This window comes from Neoarius graeffei, chromosome 4, assembly GCF_027579695.1.
Source record: "Neoarius graeffei isolate fNeoGra1 chromosome 4, fNeoGra1.pri, whole genome shotgun sequence".
NCBI lineage: Eukaryota > Metazoa > Chordata > Actinopteri > Siluriformes > Ariidae > Neoarius > Neoarius graeffei.
Genome location: NC_083572.1, coordinates 2,537,578 through 2,554,975, shown reverse-complemented (window position 1 = coordinate 2,554,975; position 17,398 = coordinate 2,537,578). Strand labels below are relative to the sequence as shown.

At 41.8% G+C, this 17,398-nt stretch overlaps 1 protein-coding gene across 3 annotated transcripts in view; it reads left to right on the top strand.

Moving 5' to 3' along the window:
- The window catches only part of rptor (regulatory associated protein of MTOR, complex 1), a 138,825-nt gene that overhangs the window by 8,163 nt on the left and 113,264 nt on the right, over positions 1–17,398 (top strand). For all 3 annotated transcript variants that reach the window (XM_060918608.1, XM_060918607.1, XM_060918606.1), the window contains exons 3-4: positions 11,756–11,858; positions 13,547–13,629. In XM_060918608.1, the coding sequence (XP_060774591.1) occupies positions 11,756–11,858; positions 13,547–13,629 (186 nt within the window). The remainder of the gene's footprint in view (positions 1–11,755; positions 11,859–13,546; positions 13,630–17,398) is intronic.

The window sequence follows — 17,398 nt, the reverse complement described above, 5'->3', positions numbered from 1 at the left end:
CATGACGATACAGCAGCTACATGTCATGATGGCGACAACATGACACGATACAGCAGCTACGCGTCATGATACAGCGACAACATGACACAATACAGCAGGTACACATCATGATACAGCGACATGACACGATACAGCAGCAACACTTCATGATACAGCGACGCGACATGTCATGATAGTGACAACATGACACGATACAGCAGCTACACGTCATGATACAGCGACATGACGATACAGCAGCTACATGTCATGATGGCGACAACATGACGCGATACAGCAGCTACATGTCATGATGGCGACAACATGACGCGATACAGCAGCTACATGTCATGATGGCGACAACATGACACGATACAGCAGCTACATGTCATGATATAGCGACAACATGATGCGATACAGCAGCTACAGGTCATGATACAGCGACATGACATGATACAGCAGCTACGTATGATACAGTGACATGACACGATACAGCAGCTACAGGAACGGATACTGCGACATGACACGATACAGCAGCTACATGTCATGATACAACGACATGACGATACAACAGCGGCAGTTCATGATACAGTGACGCGACGTCATGATAGTGACAAGACACAGTACATCAGTGACATGTCATGATAGTGACAAGATGACAAAATACAGCAGCGACACGTTATGATAAAGCGACATGATACAGCAGCTACACGTCATGATAGTGACATTACACGATACAGCAGCTACAGGACATCACACGGCAACATGACATGATACAGCGGCGACATGTCATGATAGTGACAACATGACACGATACAGCAGCTATGTAATGATAGCGACAACATGACATGATACAGCAGCTACACCTCATGATACAGCGACATGATACAGCAGCTACATGTCATGATAGTGACAACATTACACGATACAGCAGCTACACGTCATGACACAGCGACATACGATACAGCAGCTACATGTCATGATAGCGACAACATGACACCATACAGCAGCTACACGTCATGATACAGCGACATGACGATACAGCAGCTACATGTCATGATACAGTGACAACATGACATGATACAGCAGCTGCACGTCATGATACAGCGACAACATGACGCGATACAGCAGCTACAAGTCATGATGGTGACAACATGACACGATACAGCAGCTACACATCGTGATACGCTGACATGATACGGCAACATGAGACAATACAGCGGCGACACGTCATGATACAGCGACATGGCACGATACAGCAGCTACACATCGTGATCCGCTGACATGATAAGGCAACATGAGACAATACAGCAGCAACACGTCATGATACAGCAGCTACATGTCATGATACAGCGACATGGCACGATACAGCAGCTACATGTCATGATACAGCGACAACATGACATGATACAGCAGCGACACGTCATTGATAGTGACAACATGACACGATACAGCAGCTACGCGTCATGATACAGCGACAACATGACACAATACAGCAGCTACACATCATGATACAGCGACATGACACGATACAGCAGCAACACTTCATGATACAGCGACGCGACATGTCATGATAGTGACAAGATGACAAAATACAGCAGCGACACGTCATGATGGTGATGAGACACGATACAGCTGCAATACGTCATGATAAAGCGACATATGATACAGCAGCTACAGGTCATGATAGTGACATCATTACACGATACAGCAGCTACAGGACATCACACAGCAACATGACACGATACAGCAGCGACACATCATGATAGTGACAACATGACACGATACAGCAGCTACACGTCATGATACAGCGACATGACGATACAGCAGCTACATGTCATGATGGCGACAACATGACGCGATACAGCAGCTACATGTCATGATGGCGACAACATGACGCGATACAGCAGCTACATGTCATGATGGCGACAATATGACGCGATACAGCAGCTACATGTCATGATATAGCGACAACATGACGCGATACAGCAGCTACATGTCATGATATAGCGACAACATGACGCGATACAGCAGCTACATGTCATGATATAGCGACAACATGACGCGATACAGCGGCTACATGTCATGATGGCGACAACATGACATGATACAGCAGCTACACGTCATGATATAGCGACACGTCATGATAGTGACAACATGACACGATACAGCAGCTACACATCGTGATACGCTGACATGATACGGCAACATGAGACAATACAGCGGCGACACGTCATGATGCAGCAGCGACACGTCATTGATAGTGACAACATGACACGATACAGCAGCTACACGTCATGATACAGCGACATGACGATACAGCAGCTACATGTCATGATGGCGACAACATGACGCGATACAGCAGCTATGTGTCATGATGGCGACAACATGACGTGATACAGCAGCTACACATCATGATACGCTGACATGATACGGCAACATGAGACAATACAGCGGCGACACGTCATGATGCAGCAGCGACACGTCATTGATAGTGACAACATGACACGATACAGCAGCTACACGTCATGATACAGCGACATGACGATACAGCAGCTACATGTCATGATGGCGACAACATGACGCGATACAGCAGCTACATGTCATGATGGCAACAACATGACGCGATACAGCAGCTACATGTCATGATGGCGACAACATGACGCGATACAGCAGCTACATGTCATGATGGCGACAACATGACGCGATACAGCAGCTACATGTCATGATGGCAACAACATGACGCGATACAGCAGCTACATGTCATGATGGCGACAACATGACGCGATACAGCAGCTACATGTCATGATGGCGACAACATGACGCGATACAGCAGCTACCTGTCATGATTGTGACAACATGACACGATACAGCAGCTACACATCGTGATATGCTGACATGATACGGCAACATGAGACAATACAGCGGCGACACGTCATGATACAGCGACATGGCACGATACAGCAGCTTCATGTCATGATACAGCGACAACATGACGTGATACAGCAGCAACACATCATGATAGTGACAGCATGACACGATACAGCAGCTACATGTCATGATACAGCGACATATGATACAGCAGCTACACGTCATGATGGCGACAACATGACACGATACAGCAGCTACACCTCATGATACAGCGACATGACACGATACAGCGGCGACATGTCATGATAGTGACAACATGACTTGATACAGCAGCTACACGTCATGATACAGCGACATATGATACAGCAGCTACATGTCATGATGGCGACAACATGACACGATACAGCAGCTACACCTCATGATACAAACTTCATGGCATGATACAATGGCTACATGTCATGATACAGCAGCGACACGTCATTGATAGTGACAACATGACACAATACAGCAGGTACGCGTCATGATACAGCGACAACATGACACGATGCAGCAGCTACACGTCATGATACAGTCACGACATGACAGAATCCAGCAGCTACACGTCACTTCATGATACAGCGACACGACATGTCGTGATAGTGACATGACACAATACAGCAGCTACGCGTCATGATACAGCGACAACATGACACAATACAGCAGCTACATGTCATGATACAGCGACATGACACGATACAGCAGCTACACGTCACTTCGTGATACAGAAGCGACACTTCATGATACAGCGACGCGACATGTTGTGATAGTGACATGACACAATACAGCAGCGACACGTCATTGATAGTGACAACATGACACGATACAGCAGCTACGCGTCATGATAGTGACAAGATGACAAAATACAGCAGTGACACGTCATGATGGTGAGAAGACACGATACAGCTGTGACACGTCATGATACAGCGACATATGATACAGCAGCTACATGTCATGATGGCGACAACATGACACAATACAGCAGCTACACGTCATGATATAGCGATACATCATGATAGTGACAACATGACACGATACAACAGCTACATGTCATGATATGCTGACCTGATACTGCCACATGACACAATACAGCGGCGACACGTCATGATACAGCGACATGACATGATACAGCAGCTACATGTCATGATATAGCGACAACGTGACATGATACAGCAGCTACATATCATGATACAAACGACATGGCATGATACAGTGGCTACACGTAATGATAGCGACAACATGACATGATACAGCAGCTACACGTTATGATACAGCGACATTACACGATACAACAACTACGTAATGATAGCGCCAACATAACATCATACAGCAGCTACACGTCATGATATAGCGACAGCATGACACGGTACAGCAGCTACACCTCATGATAAAGTGACATGACACGATATAGCAGCTACATGACATGATACAGCAGCTTACAGCATGTCATGATATTGACATGATGCAATAATAAGGTGATGGCATGACATGCAGTGGCTACATAACGTCATGATAAAGTGATGTGACACAGTACAACGACGACATGTCATGATGCAGTTAGCTAGCTCAACGTCTTGATCGTGACATGAGACGATAATACAGCGATGACCTGAAACGATACAGCAGCTACGTGCCATGGTAAAGTGATGTGATACAGCAGCTGCATGACATGGTAGTGACATGACACAATACAGCAGCTACACAATATGACATGATGGCGACATGACATGATGCAGCTAAACAGTGTGTCATGATAAAGCTACATGATGCAATAATATAGCAATAACATGACACAATACAGCAGTTACACAATGACGTTGGTATGATTCGGGATAATATTTAAAAATATGAAAACATAAAATATAAATCCATCTTTCAGAATGACAGAAGCTACACGTCTTGTTTGCATAAATAAGTGCACTCCAGACGTGACGAGTTCACTCATCCTGCTGTCTTCAGACGTTTTAATCTCGCAGTGGGAAAGTATTGTATTCGCCATCACTTACTAATGCTCATGAATCACTCAGTGAGCTCCAGGAACACAATCAGCTGCTAATGATGCACAGGATGAAGAGGGATAACACTGTTGCATTGATTTCCCATGATGCACATCATCAGTTACAGCAACAACACACGCCGTAGCACTGAGGTGTGAGAGCTGGACAATAACGCTCAAGCATGCCGTTTATTGTGATATTATTAACAGCTTTTACACTCTGTACATAAAACATAATCCTCATACAATCGCTCGTTGCTGTGTTAGTAATCAGTGGAGTCAAGATTACTGCTTGTTGTCATGGTTGCAGTGATACCACATAGCTAGCGCGACTCAGCTTTGATCGCTGTGCGTTTGATCGGCTAAAATTCACACAAAAGAAAATATTAATGTAATAAACAGCCGATGAAGCCCACAAGGTTTATTTTTATTTATTTATTTTTTTATAAACTTAAATTAGCTTTCCACACAGCGCACTGTGAGGTGTGTGTGTGTGTGTCTTTTTAGAAGGTGTGTGTGTAAACGGCTTTAATTTATAATAAATGGAGTAATCAGTGATCGTCACTGTGCAGTTTAGTGAATAATCAAACACTATACTCGCTCCTTTATGGTTGCTATAGTAACAGCTTGTTCACTGGGATTTGTTCCACGTACGTTCCACATGAATGGATTATAATGCAATATTGATTAACATAATGACTTTTCTGTAATATGACGTTTCTCAAGCATAATGAAGTTTCTCTAATATAATGACTGCTCTATAAAATAAGGTTTCTGTAGCATAATGATGTTTCAATAACTTAATGACTGCTCTGGAATATACGGTTTCTATAAAATAATGACTGCTCTGGAACATACGGTTTCTACAAATCAGTGACTGCTCTGTAACATAGTGACCGCTCTGTAACATGCTGTTTCTGTAAGGTAATGACTGGTGTGAAAGATAATGACAACTCTGTAAGATAATGACCGCTCTGTAGCATACTGTTTCTCTAAGATAATGACCGCTCTGTAGCATACTCTTTCTCTAAGATAATGACTGCTCTGTAGCATACTGTTTCTCTAAGATAATGACCGCTCTGTAGCATACTGTTTCTCTAAGATAATGACCGCTCTGTAGCATACTCTTTCTCTAAGATAATGACTGCTCTGTAGCATACTGTTTCTCTAAGATAATGACCGCTCTGTAGCATACTGTTTCTCTAAGATAATGACCGCTCTGTAGCATACTGTTTCTCTAAGATAATGACCGCTCTGTAGCATACTGTTTCTCTAAGATAATGACTGCTCTGTAACATACTGTTTCTCTAAGATAATGACTGCTCTGTAACATACTGTTTCTGTAAGATAATGACTGCTGTGTAGCATACTATTTCTGTAAGATAATGGTCACTCTGTAACATAATGACTGCTCTGTAGCATACTGTTTCTCTAAGATAGTGACCGCTCTGGAACATTCGGTTTCTCTCAGATAATGACCACTCTAACATAATGACTGCTCTGGAACATACAGTTTCTATGAGACAGTCACCGCTCTGTAACATACTGTTTCTGTAGGATAATGACCGCTCTGTAGCATACTATTTCTCTAAGATAATGACCACTCTGTAAGATAATGACTGCTCTGGAACATACGGTTTCTGTAAGATAATGACCCCTCTGTAAGATAATGACCACTCTGTAATATAATGACCGCTCTGTAGCATACTGTTTCTCTAAGATAATGAACACTCTGACATAATGACCCCTCTGGAACATACAGTTTCTATTAGACAATGACCGCTCTGTAACATACTGTTTCTGTAAGATAATGACTGCTGTATAACATAATGACCGCTCTGGAACATATGGTTTCTATAAGATAATGACTGCTCTGTAACATAATGGCAGCTCTGTAGCATGGTGTTTTTGTATGAGAATGACTGCTCTGTAGCATAATGATCGCTCTGTAATATAATGATGTTTCTGAAACATAATAACTGCTCTATAAGATCCTGACTGCTCTGTAACATCATGAGCATTCTGTCAGTTTCATGGCAGTTTAAAGTGACTGTTTAATCACTGTAGATCCCCTCAAGGCAATTTTCTTTTACAAACATTAATTAGAAAATGAAACCAGATCAATTACGGCCTCAGAAATGAACTCCGGGTTTATGTGAGGAATTTTTACAGCCAGGCCACATTGTGTGTGTTCCTCATTAGTCTGACATTATTTTAGGTGCGCGTGCGCGCGTGTGTGTGTGTGCTGTGAACTGAATCTTAATGTGGGGTGTTCTACACGGTGTGTGTGTGTGTGTGTTAAAAGCTTTAATTTATTACATGCAGAATAAATGGAATAACCAAAGAGTTCTGATCTGAAACCGGGGAGGAAGGAGAAAAGGAAATGCATGAAAGGAAGGAAGAGATTTCTTTGGCATTTCTTAAAAACTCTGTGCTCCTCAGAAACAGCAAGTGAGAGTGAAAATAAGGAAGAATTTATACTGAAAAATTTTACACAAGATGAAAAACAACTTGTATAACACGTTTCAATAAATTATACAGAAACAAAGAGAAATAAAGACAGGAAAAAGAGAGAAAGGAGGGAAAGAAATAGTTAAGAAACAGAAAGAAAGAAGGAAGGACCGGGGTAGGAAGGTAGAAAGAAAGACCACAGAAGGAATGAATGGAGGAAGGGAGAAAGAAAAAGATAGAAAACAAGAGAATGAAGGGATGAATTGAAAGAAGGAAAGGAAGGAGGAGGGAGGAAATGGGGTGAGGTAGGAGAACAAGAAATGACCAGTGGAAAATAAATAAAAGGTGGAGAAAGAAAGACACAGGGAAAGAAAAAAAAACAGCAGGAGATGGAAAGAAAGAAAGATGAAGAGAGGGAGGAAAAAAGACAAAATTAGAGCACTGTAAAAGTGTGCAAAGCATTAAAAAGAAGGAGAAAAGAGAGACAGAAATAAAGCACAACTTTATTCATCACACACTTGTGAAATTCCTCTCTGCATTTAACTCATTTGAAGCAGTGAACACACACACACACACACACACACACACACACACCCAGAGCAGTGGGCAGCCATGCTAACAGCGCCCGGGGAGCAGTTGGGAGTTCGGTGCCTCGCTCAAGGGCACCTCAGCCCAAGGCCGCCCATATTAACCTAACCGCATGTCTTTGGACTGTGGGGGAAACCGGAGCACCCGGAGGAAACCCACGCGGACACGGGGAGAACATGCAAACTCCGCACAGAAAGGCCCTCGCCGGCCACGGGGCTCGAACCCGGACCTTCTTGCTGTGAGGTGACAGCGCTAACCACTACACCACCGTGCCACCCTAATGACAGCACATACAGTTTCTAATAGAAACTTTGTTCTCTTCTGCCCAGAAGAGCAGAGTGGTGTTTTTAGTGAAGGGTCCTACAGTGTGTTTGTGTATTAAATATTGGAATTATTTTTATTACTCTTAACCCAACATCTGTCTTTCTGACGCTCGGTTATCGTTTAAGTTTTTGCGTAAGTGATTTATTCGTTATTATCTCATTCATCATGCTAAATTACAACATATCCATTAATAAGCTTTTTTGCAGATAATTTCATGTCAAGTTTGAGCGATAGATCGCGGCGCTCTCTCACCTCATACAGAGTCGCGCCTCTTTAATGGCATTTTAATGAGCCGTTAATTGCGGATGTTGGATCGTGCCGTGATGTCATTAGCGTCATTCCTGATCTCAATGATTCGCATTCATTAGAGGAACAGATTCGAAACTCCACTGACTTTTACTTTACTTTGGTTTATTGTTCAGTGACCTCTACACGAACACCTGTATATCCTCCCAGATGTTTCCATGGTTCTCTTCATCTCAGTTCCACATGACCTTCGGAACCGTTTTGTGTCGTTTATTAATTATTCCACTGATATTCTGGATTGACCAAAGTGATTAAAGCGAGCTGTTTATCGCCTTCATAGTGGAGTGGCGTTGTTTTTAGCTCTTCTACACTCGTCACGTTTTCTTAACCTCCGAACGGACGCAGGACTGGAAACTCCAAACGCTGACTTTTTCAAAAGTTACACAGGCATGTCATGGATATGTTCTAAAACATTAACTCTTGCAACATGCAACCGTTTCTCTTTGGCTGGAAAGAAAGAACGAATGTCAGTTGCTGTGAAAGGTTTACTTACATGGACATGAACGTCATGGTAATATCAGGCTTTCAGTGATTTCTCTAAACTCTTTTTTTTTTTGTGTGTGTGTGTGACAATGATTATACAGCATTCATCTTTAATGGAAACAAAAACAAGAATTTGTAGCAAAAAGTTTTAATTTATTTTGGATTTCCTGAAACAACACAGAGTCAAAAATCTACACACAGCCACTTAGATTATTAATTCCATGGAGCTGAAAGTCCAAAATGTCTTAAACTCTCCAAGGCCTCTTACCTTCCTGTTAGTGATGACTGACTGCAGCTGGAAGCTTCTCTGTTCACAACATAAAAAGGGTTTGATTAACACACTTTGCTTTGACCAACACACAGTACAGTGTGAAAGTCCCAGGAGCTCAGTGCAGATCTGAGAAAGAGGATCATAGATTTACACTCAGGAATGTCTCCTGGAGTCATTTCTAAACACCTGCAGATTCCAACATCGGTTCAAACAACTGTTTGTATGTAGAGTAAGTTCAGGTTATTGGGAGGTGAAGCCAGTTTACTGGAAGAAGATCCAAACTGTCCTCCTCAGCTGAGAGGAAATTGCTTCAGATGGTCAGGAACCACCAAGGCACAGCCCTGCCATGAACTGGAAACTCCTGGAACACTGTCTACAGTCAGGTGAGTTTTACATCACCATGGACTGAGAGGCTGCTGCCCAAGAAAGAAGCTCCTGCTCCAAAATCCACACCTTCAAGCTTGAATAAAGTTTACAGCTGATCACATGGACAAAGAAAAAGCCTTCTGGAGGAAAGTTTTATGGTCCGATGAAACACAGATTGAGTTATTTGGCCACAATAACCAGGGGTTCAGAGGAACACTGGACCAGGTGTGATGCACGGTGGTGGTAGCATCAGGTGGAACTGGTGCACTGAACAACGTGGATAGAATCATTAAGAATCTCAGGATTCTTCAGCAGAACCTCAAACCATCAGAAGCTTGGACACAGTTGTGTGTTCCAACAGGACAATGACCCCAAACACACATCAGAGCTGGTTGTGGAGGATAAAGCAGGAGAACATGAAGTTTAAACCAAGTCTTGATCTCAACCCTTCCAAAAATATGTGAACTGTTAGTAAAGTCGGGTCTTTTCCAGAAAACACACACATTTATCTGAACTCTACCAATTCTGTTGAGAAGAGAGAAGAAACATCCAACCAGAATTTTGACAGAAGCGCCTGGTGAAGGAGAAACTCGCTCAGGGAGATGTAACCTCATATTCTGTGGCTGTGTGTATAATTTTGACCCTGTGTTGATTTCAGAAAACCCCAAATAAATTAAAACTTGTGCACCAGATTCTTTTTTTTTCTATTAAAGATGTGTTGTAATCCTTCTGCTACAGAAAAAGATCAGTTCAGAGAAGTCTCTGAGAGTCCGATATCACCTTCATGTCCCTGTACGTAAACTTCCGACTGAAGCTGTAAACGATTAAAAAAGAAAAACGCAAGAAAGAAAGGCGTAGGAATTACAGAAAGATAGACAGAACTAAAGGAATAAATATTGAATAAAAGAACAAAGTAAAGAAAGCAATCAAAATGGGAGAAGGAAAACTACAGAAGGAAAAAAGAACTCCAGAAAGAAGGAAGTTAAACTAAAAAGACTGAAGTGAAAAAATGCGAAATAAAGAAAGAAAACAGGAAGTGAAGCATGAGTGAAGTGAGATTTAAGAAATTTAAAAAAAATCAGGAATAGAAACGTTTATGAAGGGTAAGGTATGGAAAGAGAAAGGGAGTGACAAAAAAGGGGTGTGTCTTAAGTTTTTGGCTCTGATTGGCTAAAATGTCCATCAGTCTCTTAGGTGGAAGTTAGTTAGATAATGGTATAGCATTAGCGAGTGAGATGATTAGCTAGCTGGGTGTTTCATTTTGTCGAGGAAATGTAACATTAGATTGATTTTGTTGTTGTTGTTCCATGGTTTGTTTATTTTAATAAAACGATGTGTGTTTGATGTTGAGTGCACATCTGGGCTGCTCTGTGTGTGTGTGTGTGTGAGAAAGAGAGAGAGATGGGATGCTGAAAGCACTGTTTAGATAAACGAGCCTCTTCTCTGCTCCTGAGCGCTCGTAAAGCGACTATAAACCTAAAACACGCATCAGCGTGACGACGTGCCAAATGGACCATAATGGCTTTAAAATGCTTGGTGATGTGCTGCTGCTGTCAGAGCGACTGCCTGTGTGCGCGTTTGGTGAAAGGTTTTCTTTTTCAGGTTTAGCAGTTACATCGAGGTCGTCCATCTTTGTTTTCTGGAGCAGTGCTGCCGTGGCAACAGCAGCTGTCAATCAAACTGCTGAGCGCTCCATCTTAACTCTCCATCTTGTATCGTGTGTGTGTGTGTGTGTGTGTGTGTGTGTGTGTGTGTGTGTTTTAATAATAAAGAACATTACTAGCTGTTGAGTAGTTAATGATTGGTTTTGTAGTTAAAGTTCCTAATCTTTTTTATGACTGTTTTATTTTTATTGGATGTTTTTTATGAGCTAAAGCTTGAGTTTTCTCTTTTTTTCCTCATGCAGTTTTTTTAAAAAAAATTAATTTTGTAAAAATAATTAACTTGTGCGTTGTATGTCTTTTTATGTTTGACAATTAAATATTTAACAATTTTGTTTTATTTAAAATGATGTCTAATTTGAATATTCATTCATCAGCTGTGATTGCAAGTTAAATCTCTCTCTCTCTCTCTCTCTCTCTCTGTAGATGAAGACGGTGAGTGTTGCACTCGTTCTCTGCCTGAACGTTGGAGTCGACCCTCCCGATGTGGTGAAGACGTCGCCCTGCGCCCGGCTGGAGTGCTGGATAGGTAGCATCCTTTCATCTGTTCATTCCTCCATCGTCTGTATCTGCTCATGAGCCCGTTTCATTCCTGACAACCCTTAAGCTCCTCACTTTTCTTTTCTTCATCACCTCTGTTTATCCATCCATCCACCCACCTGTCCATCCTTCCATCCATCGACTGTTGAGTCTCATTGATTATCCAGTTTTCCTGGCGATCTGAGGTTTTACAGTCGGTCACTTCATCAGTACAGGAGTTTGTTACTCTCTTCATTTCTCCTTTTCTCCATCCATCCATCCATCCATCCATCCATCCATCCATCCATCCATCCATCCATCCATCCATCCATTAATTACCTCATCCATTAATCCCAGATATCTGTCCACTCATCTATCAATATTGTCTTTTGGTCACTTAGTCTGTTCTTCTGTTTCTCCATCCATCCATCCATCCATCCATCCATCCATCCATCCATCCATCCATCCATCCATCCATCCATCCATCCATCCATCCATCCATCCATCCATCCATCCATCCATCCATCCATCCATCCATCCATCCATCCATCCATCCATCCATCCATCCATCCATCCATCCATCCATCCATCTATTAATTACCTCATCCATTAATCCCAGATATCTGTCCACTCATCTATCAATATTGTCTTTTGGTCACTTAGTCTGTTCTTCTGTTTCTCCATCCATCCATCCATCCATCCATCCATCCATCCATCCATCCATCCATCCATCCATCCATCCATTAATTCTTTAATGTAAGTTTCCACAATCCATTCATCTATTTATGAACCCCTAAATCTGTCTGTCCCTTAATCCATGTTCCATCCATCCATCCATCTGTTTATCCATCCATTATCTAGTATCTTCTTATAAATCAACTGTTGATCCATCCATCCATGTATTCCTCCATCTTTTCACTGTCCTTTAATCTTTGTCCACTCATCCTTCCATCCATCCATTCCTCCATGACTACTTTCATTTATCCATCCATCCATCCATCCATCCATCCATCCATCCATCCATCCATCCATCCATCCATCCATCCATCCATCCATCCATCCATCCATCCACAGGAGTCTGGAAGCTGGAAGTCTTGACTAGTCACATTAAACTGCAGCAGATTTAATTCAGTTTTGTTTAATTTATTTCAGGATAATTTAATTACCTGTTTTAATTCCATTTTTGCTTAAAGTGATTTTTACATCCCAGTAATTCCAGGAATATAATAAACCGATGGCGTGATCGATATTAATATCCATCCTGACACTCGTTAACTGTGTGATGGAATTAAAACGGCCTGACATGCTCGCCTTCAGGAATGAGATTTTCTTTTATGAAGTTATGAATTTGTTATCCATAAGCAGTTTATTATTTTTATTATTAATTCTTTATTTTGTCTCCGAGCCACTGAAACGCCGATCGTGTGCATTTTCTTTATTACCTTTTGGCACTTGTGCACTAATCGAGTGTAATTTAGCAAGCAGAGATTTGTTTATTCAGGAGCCGAGTTTAATTTGTTTGTATTGTTATTACTGTAAGACATAACGAGGTGTTAATGAACACCCGTCTCCCATCTCGCGGAGGTGATGTCAGCTGTCTGTCAAACTCGCAGTTTCAGCGTGTAATTATTCGTAACGTGATTAGTGCTGGTGAATTCTCCTGTATAATGTGTGTGTAATTATTTGTGTCCTGTCCAGATCCTCTATCGATGAGTCCACAGAAGGCTCTGGAGACGATCGGGGCGAACCTGCAGAAACAGTACGAGAACTGGCAACCCAGGGTGAGTCCGGCTGCTTTCAAAATCTAAATATTAAAATAATATTTATGGGTCAAAAAAAACTCAAATAAAATGTTTATAAAACAGTTTTAAATGTTAAAATAAATAAGAAGCCAAATTACAGCGGTGACCTTCACAACTCGCTCGGAAAATATTTAGTGAATGTTGAATATTTAAGTTTATTTTTCAGTTGGGTGCAAAAGTATGTGCACCCATATCTAAGAAAATGTAGTTTATAGCAAAAAGGCATTTAACATGTTCGGTTTCATATACGCTCCTTCATCCTCACAGTCCTGAAGACTTTCCCATGGTGGAAAACTTAAATTTACCTGAACCGAATCTTAGTGGATCGGGCCCGATTCAAATCGTAGCACCACTGAACTGAATCGTATTGTTGTTCAACAGAATCTCATTATTGCTGAACCAAATCTCATTGTTGCTGAACCGAATCACGCCCTCGTTGAACCGAATCTCATTATTGCTGAACCAAATCGCGCCCTCGTTGAAATGAATCATATTGTCATTGAACTGAATTGTATTATTGTTGAACCAAATCAAATCAAATCAAGTTTATTTGTACAGCGCTTTTAACAATAAACATTGTCGCAAAGCAGCTTTACAGAATTTGAACGACTTAAAACATGAGCTAATTTTATCCCTAATCTATCCCCAATGAGCAAGCCTGTGGCGACGGTGGCAAGGAAAAACTCCCTCAGACGACATGAGGAAGAAACCTCGAGAGGAACCAGACTCAAAAGGGAACCCATCCTCATTTGGGCAACAACAGACAGCCTGACTATAATATTAACAGTTTTAACAGGTATAACCCTCAACTGTCCTCATGGGGCCGTCCTTCACAGGAGTGGGGCGATAAAACTCCGACCAGACACAGGGCACCAGAACCGAATCTCATTATTGCTGAACTGAATCATGCTCTCATTGAACTGACTCGCAGCCTCATTGAACTGAATTTCATTATTGCTGAACCGAATCGTGCCCTCGTTGAACTGAATCGTATGGTCATTGAACCGAATCGCGCCCTCGTCGAAGTGAATCATGGCAATGCTAAACCGAATGCCATCGGTACTGAACCCCATCATACCACTGCTGAAATGAATCGTTTTGGCACTGATTCAAATTGCACTGAATCAAGTTTCTTTCAGTGGCTACCAAATTACACTGCAGCTGAACCAAAACGTAGCAGCACTGAAATGAATCATAGCAGCGCTGAACTAAACTGTATCAGTGTTGAATCACATGTGAATCTTTTCTGAACCGAATCACAGCAGCACTGAATTGAATCATTTTGGTGCTAAAGTGAATTGCAGCACTGTTGAACCGAGTCGTGTCGGTGCGCAATTAAATCATAGGACTGCTGATCCGAATTGTATCGCTGCTGATCCGAATCATATCACAGTGGAACTGAATCATATCTGTTCTAAATTGAATCATATTGGTGCTTAACCAAATCACTTCAGAGTCGAACCGAATCGTATCAGTAATGAACTGCATTGGTTTTTGTATAAACAGGTCTGAAAAATCCTGCAGGTAGTTGTACTGCAACTGAGTGCTCACACACACACACACACACACACACACACACCTGCAATCTCATGAGATCAGGTTTGTTTTCTTAAACTCGCTGTACATTGACATTTCTCTCTCTCTTTCCATTTTCCCTCTTTCCCTTCTCGTGTACCAGCTGCTTTTCTGACATTTTCACTGTTTTTTTTTTTCTTCTTTTTATTGTATTTTATTCCAGCGTTCGATCCTCCTGCACGTTCAGGGCACTTTCTCAAGCTGACATTATACTCACAATGTTGTTATTGATTAATTTTCCTGCGGGGATGCAACAAGTTTGTTATTGAATAAATTTTAAATGTGTAGATATTTATATTTGTAAATCCACAGCAGTTGGTCATTACATCTGCACCGTTACAGATGTTGAGTTCAGTCCTCATGGTACAACTGTGAATCGTACATCTTTACCTTCATGTCATGATTTCTATACGTTGTTTTTAATTACTGGTTACGCTGTTAGAACATATGATCACAGCACCAGGGTGTAAGGGGTGGAGCCAGGTGGGTGCATGAAGATATGAGGGGCGGAGCAAAAAACTGTAAACCTTTTTTTTTTTTTTTTGTAAAATGTTCATCTTGCATGTAGAGTACAAACTGTGCGTTAATTTGTAAAAAGGTTATACGAGATCTGCACCCTGTTAAAGGTTCTTCAGTTTAAAGGTTTTATGTTCAACACTACAAACGAGTGTTTCTCAAACTGACAGGGTTCCAAAGAGAACCCTTTTAGAAAGCTAAGAACCCTTAATTATTCAACAAAAACCCAAAGAACCCTTGAAGAACCCATGGCTTCTACCAGGTACCTGGATATTTCATTCCTGAGAGGTTCAGGAGATATTAATGAGAGTGGGATAATTAAGGGTTCTCTAAGGGTTTATAGGGGAATTGAGGGTTCTTGGGTGACAAAAAACATATATTTTTTAATGGTTCATTGGCAATTAAGGGTTTTTTAGCTTCAGAAAAACGGTTTTTCACGGGTTCCATGGATATTTAAAGGTTCATTGGATAATTAAGGAGTGTTGGCGTCCGAAAAAGGGTTCTTTTGAAGGGTTCTGTCATTGTGGGCGTGTCTCAGCCTGGTGACCATGTATCTGCGTTTTGGGCATGCCTCTGTGTTGTGGGCGTGCTTCTTCTTGCGGGTATCTCCATGCCTTGCGGACGTGCCTCTGTGTTGTGGGCGTGCTTCTTCTTGCGGGTATCTCCATGCCTTGTGGACGTGCCTCTGTGTTGTGGGCGTGCTTCTTCTTGTGGGGATGTCTCCTCTTGAGGGTATGCCTCTGCCTTGCGGGCGTGCCTCTTGTGCGGAGGTCTCTTCTTGAGGGTGTGGGCCTGTCTTGTGGGCGTGCCTCTGTGTTGCGGCCATGTCCCTGGCTTGTGGGTGTGTCTGAACAAAATAATGGAGCAAAACTCTGCCCCTTTATTCTCAGGTTCTTCTCCCAGAAAATGTTTGTGTCCCTTAAAAAAAAAACCGCTGCGCTGAATGCTGGAGTGCAGATGAAGTTATATGTGGGACATTTTTTGGGCTCTTGGAGGACGCTTTGCTCTGAATCGCGGTAATAAATAGTTTAAAATCTCATCTAGCTTTCAGGAAAAAAACAACAGCTTTACCATGAATTATTTATTAGACGCTTTTAAAGTGACTTTCAGATGAGACGTAAATCAAATCCAGACACAGACCAACAGACGAGGCTTTAAAACACTCTGAAGGTGCTGGGATTTAAACCCACAATATTCTGGTTCATGAGCGCAGAATATAGAATCTGGAAAATAACAAATTCCACTGGAGGAAAAAAAACCCTGAAGAGTGGATCCTTCTTCTTCTTATTATTATTATTATTATTAGAGTGAACATTTGTTCTTATCTTGGGTTGTTGTCAGGAAGAAAAAAACACTGCAGCAGTTTTCATGGACACACACACACACACACACACACACACACACACACACACACCCCAGTGCAGCAGGTGGGAACCGGAGGACTTTTCAGAAAAACATTAGGTCTTTACAAGCCCTGTGGTCCGAGTTGTTTCCTCTCTCTCTCTCTCTCTCTCTCTCTCTCTCTCTCTCTCCTCCTTTGGTGAAATAGTCGATGTGAATTATTAATAATCTCAATTCTGCTGTTATATTTCACTGATCAGAGCTTAAAACCTCAGCACAGAGAGAGAGAGACTAAAAGACTGAAAAGAGGAATGAA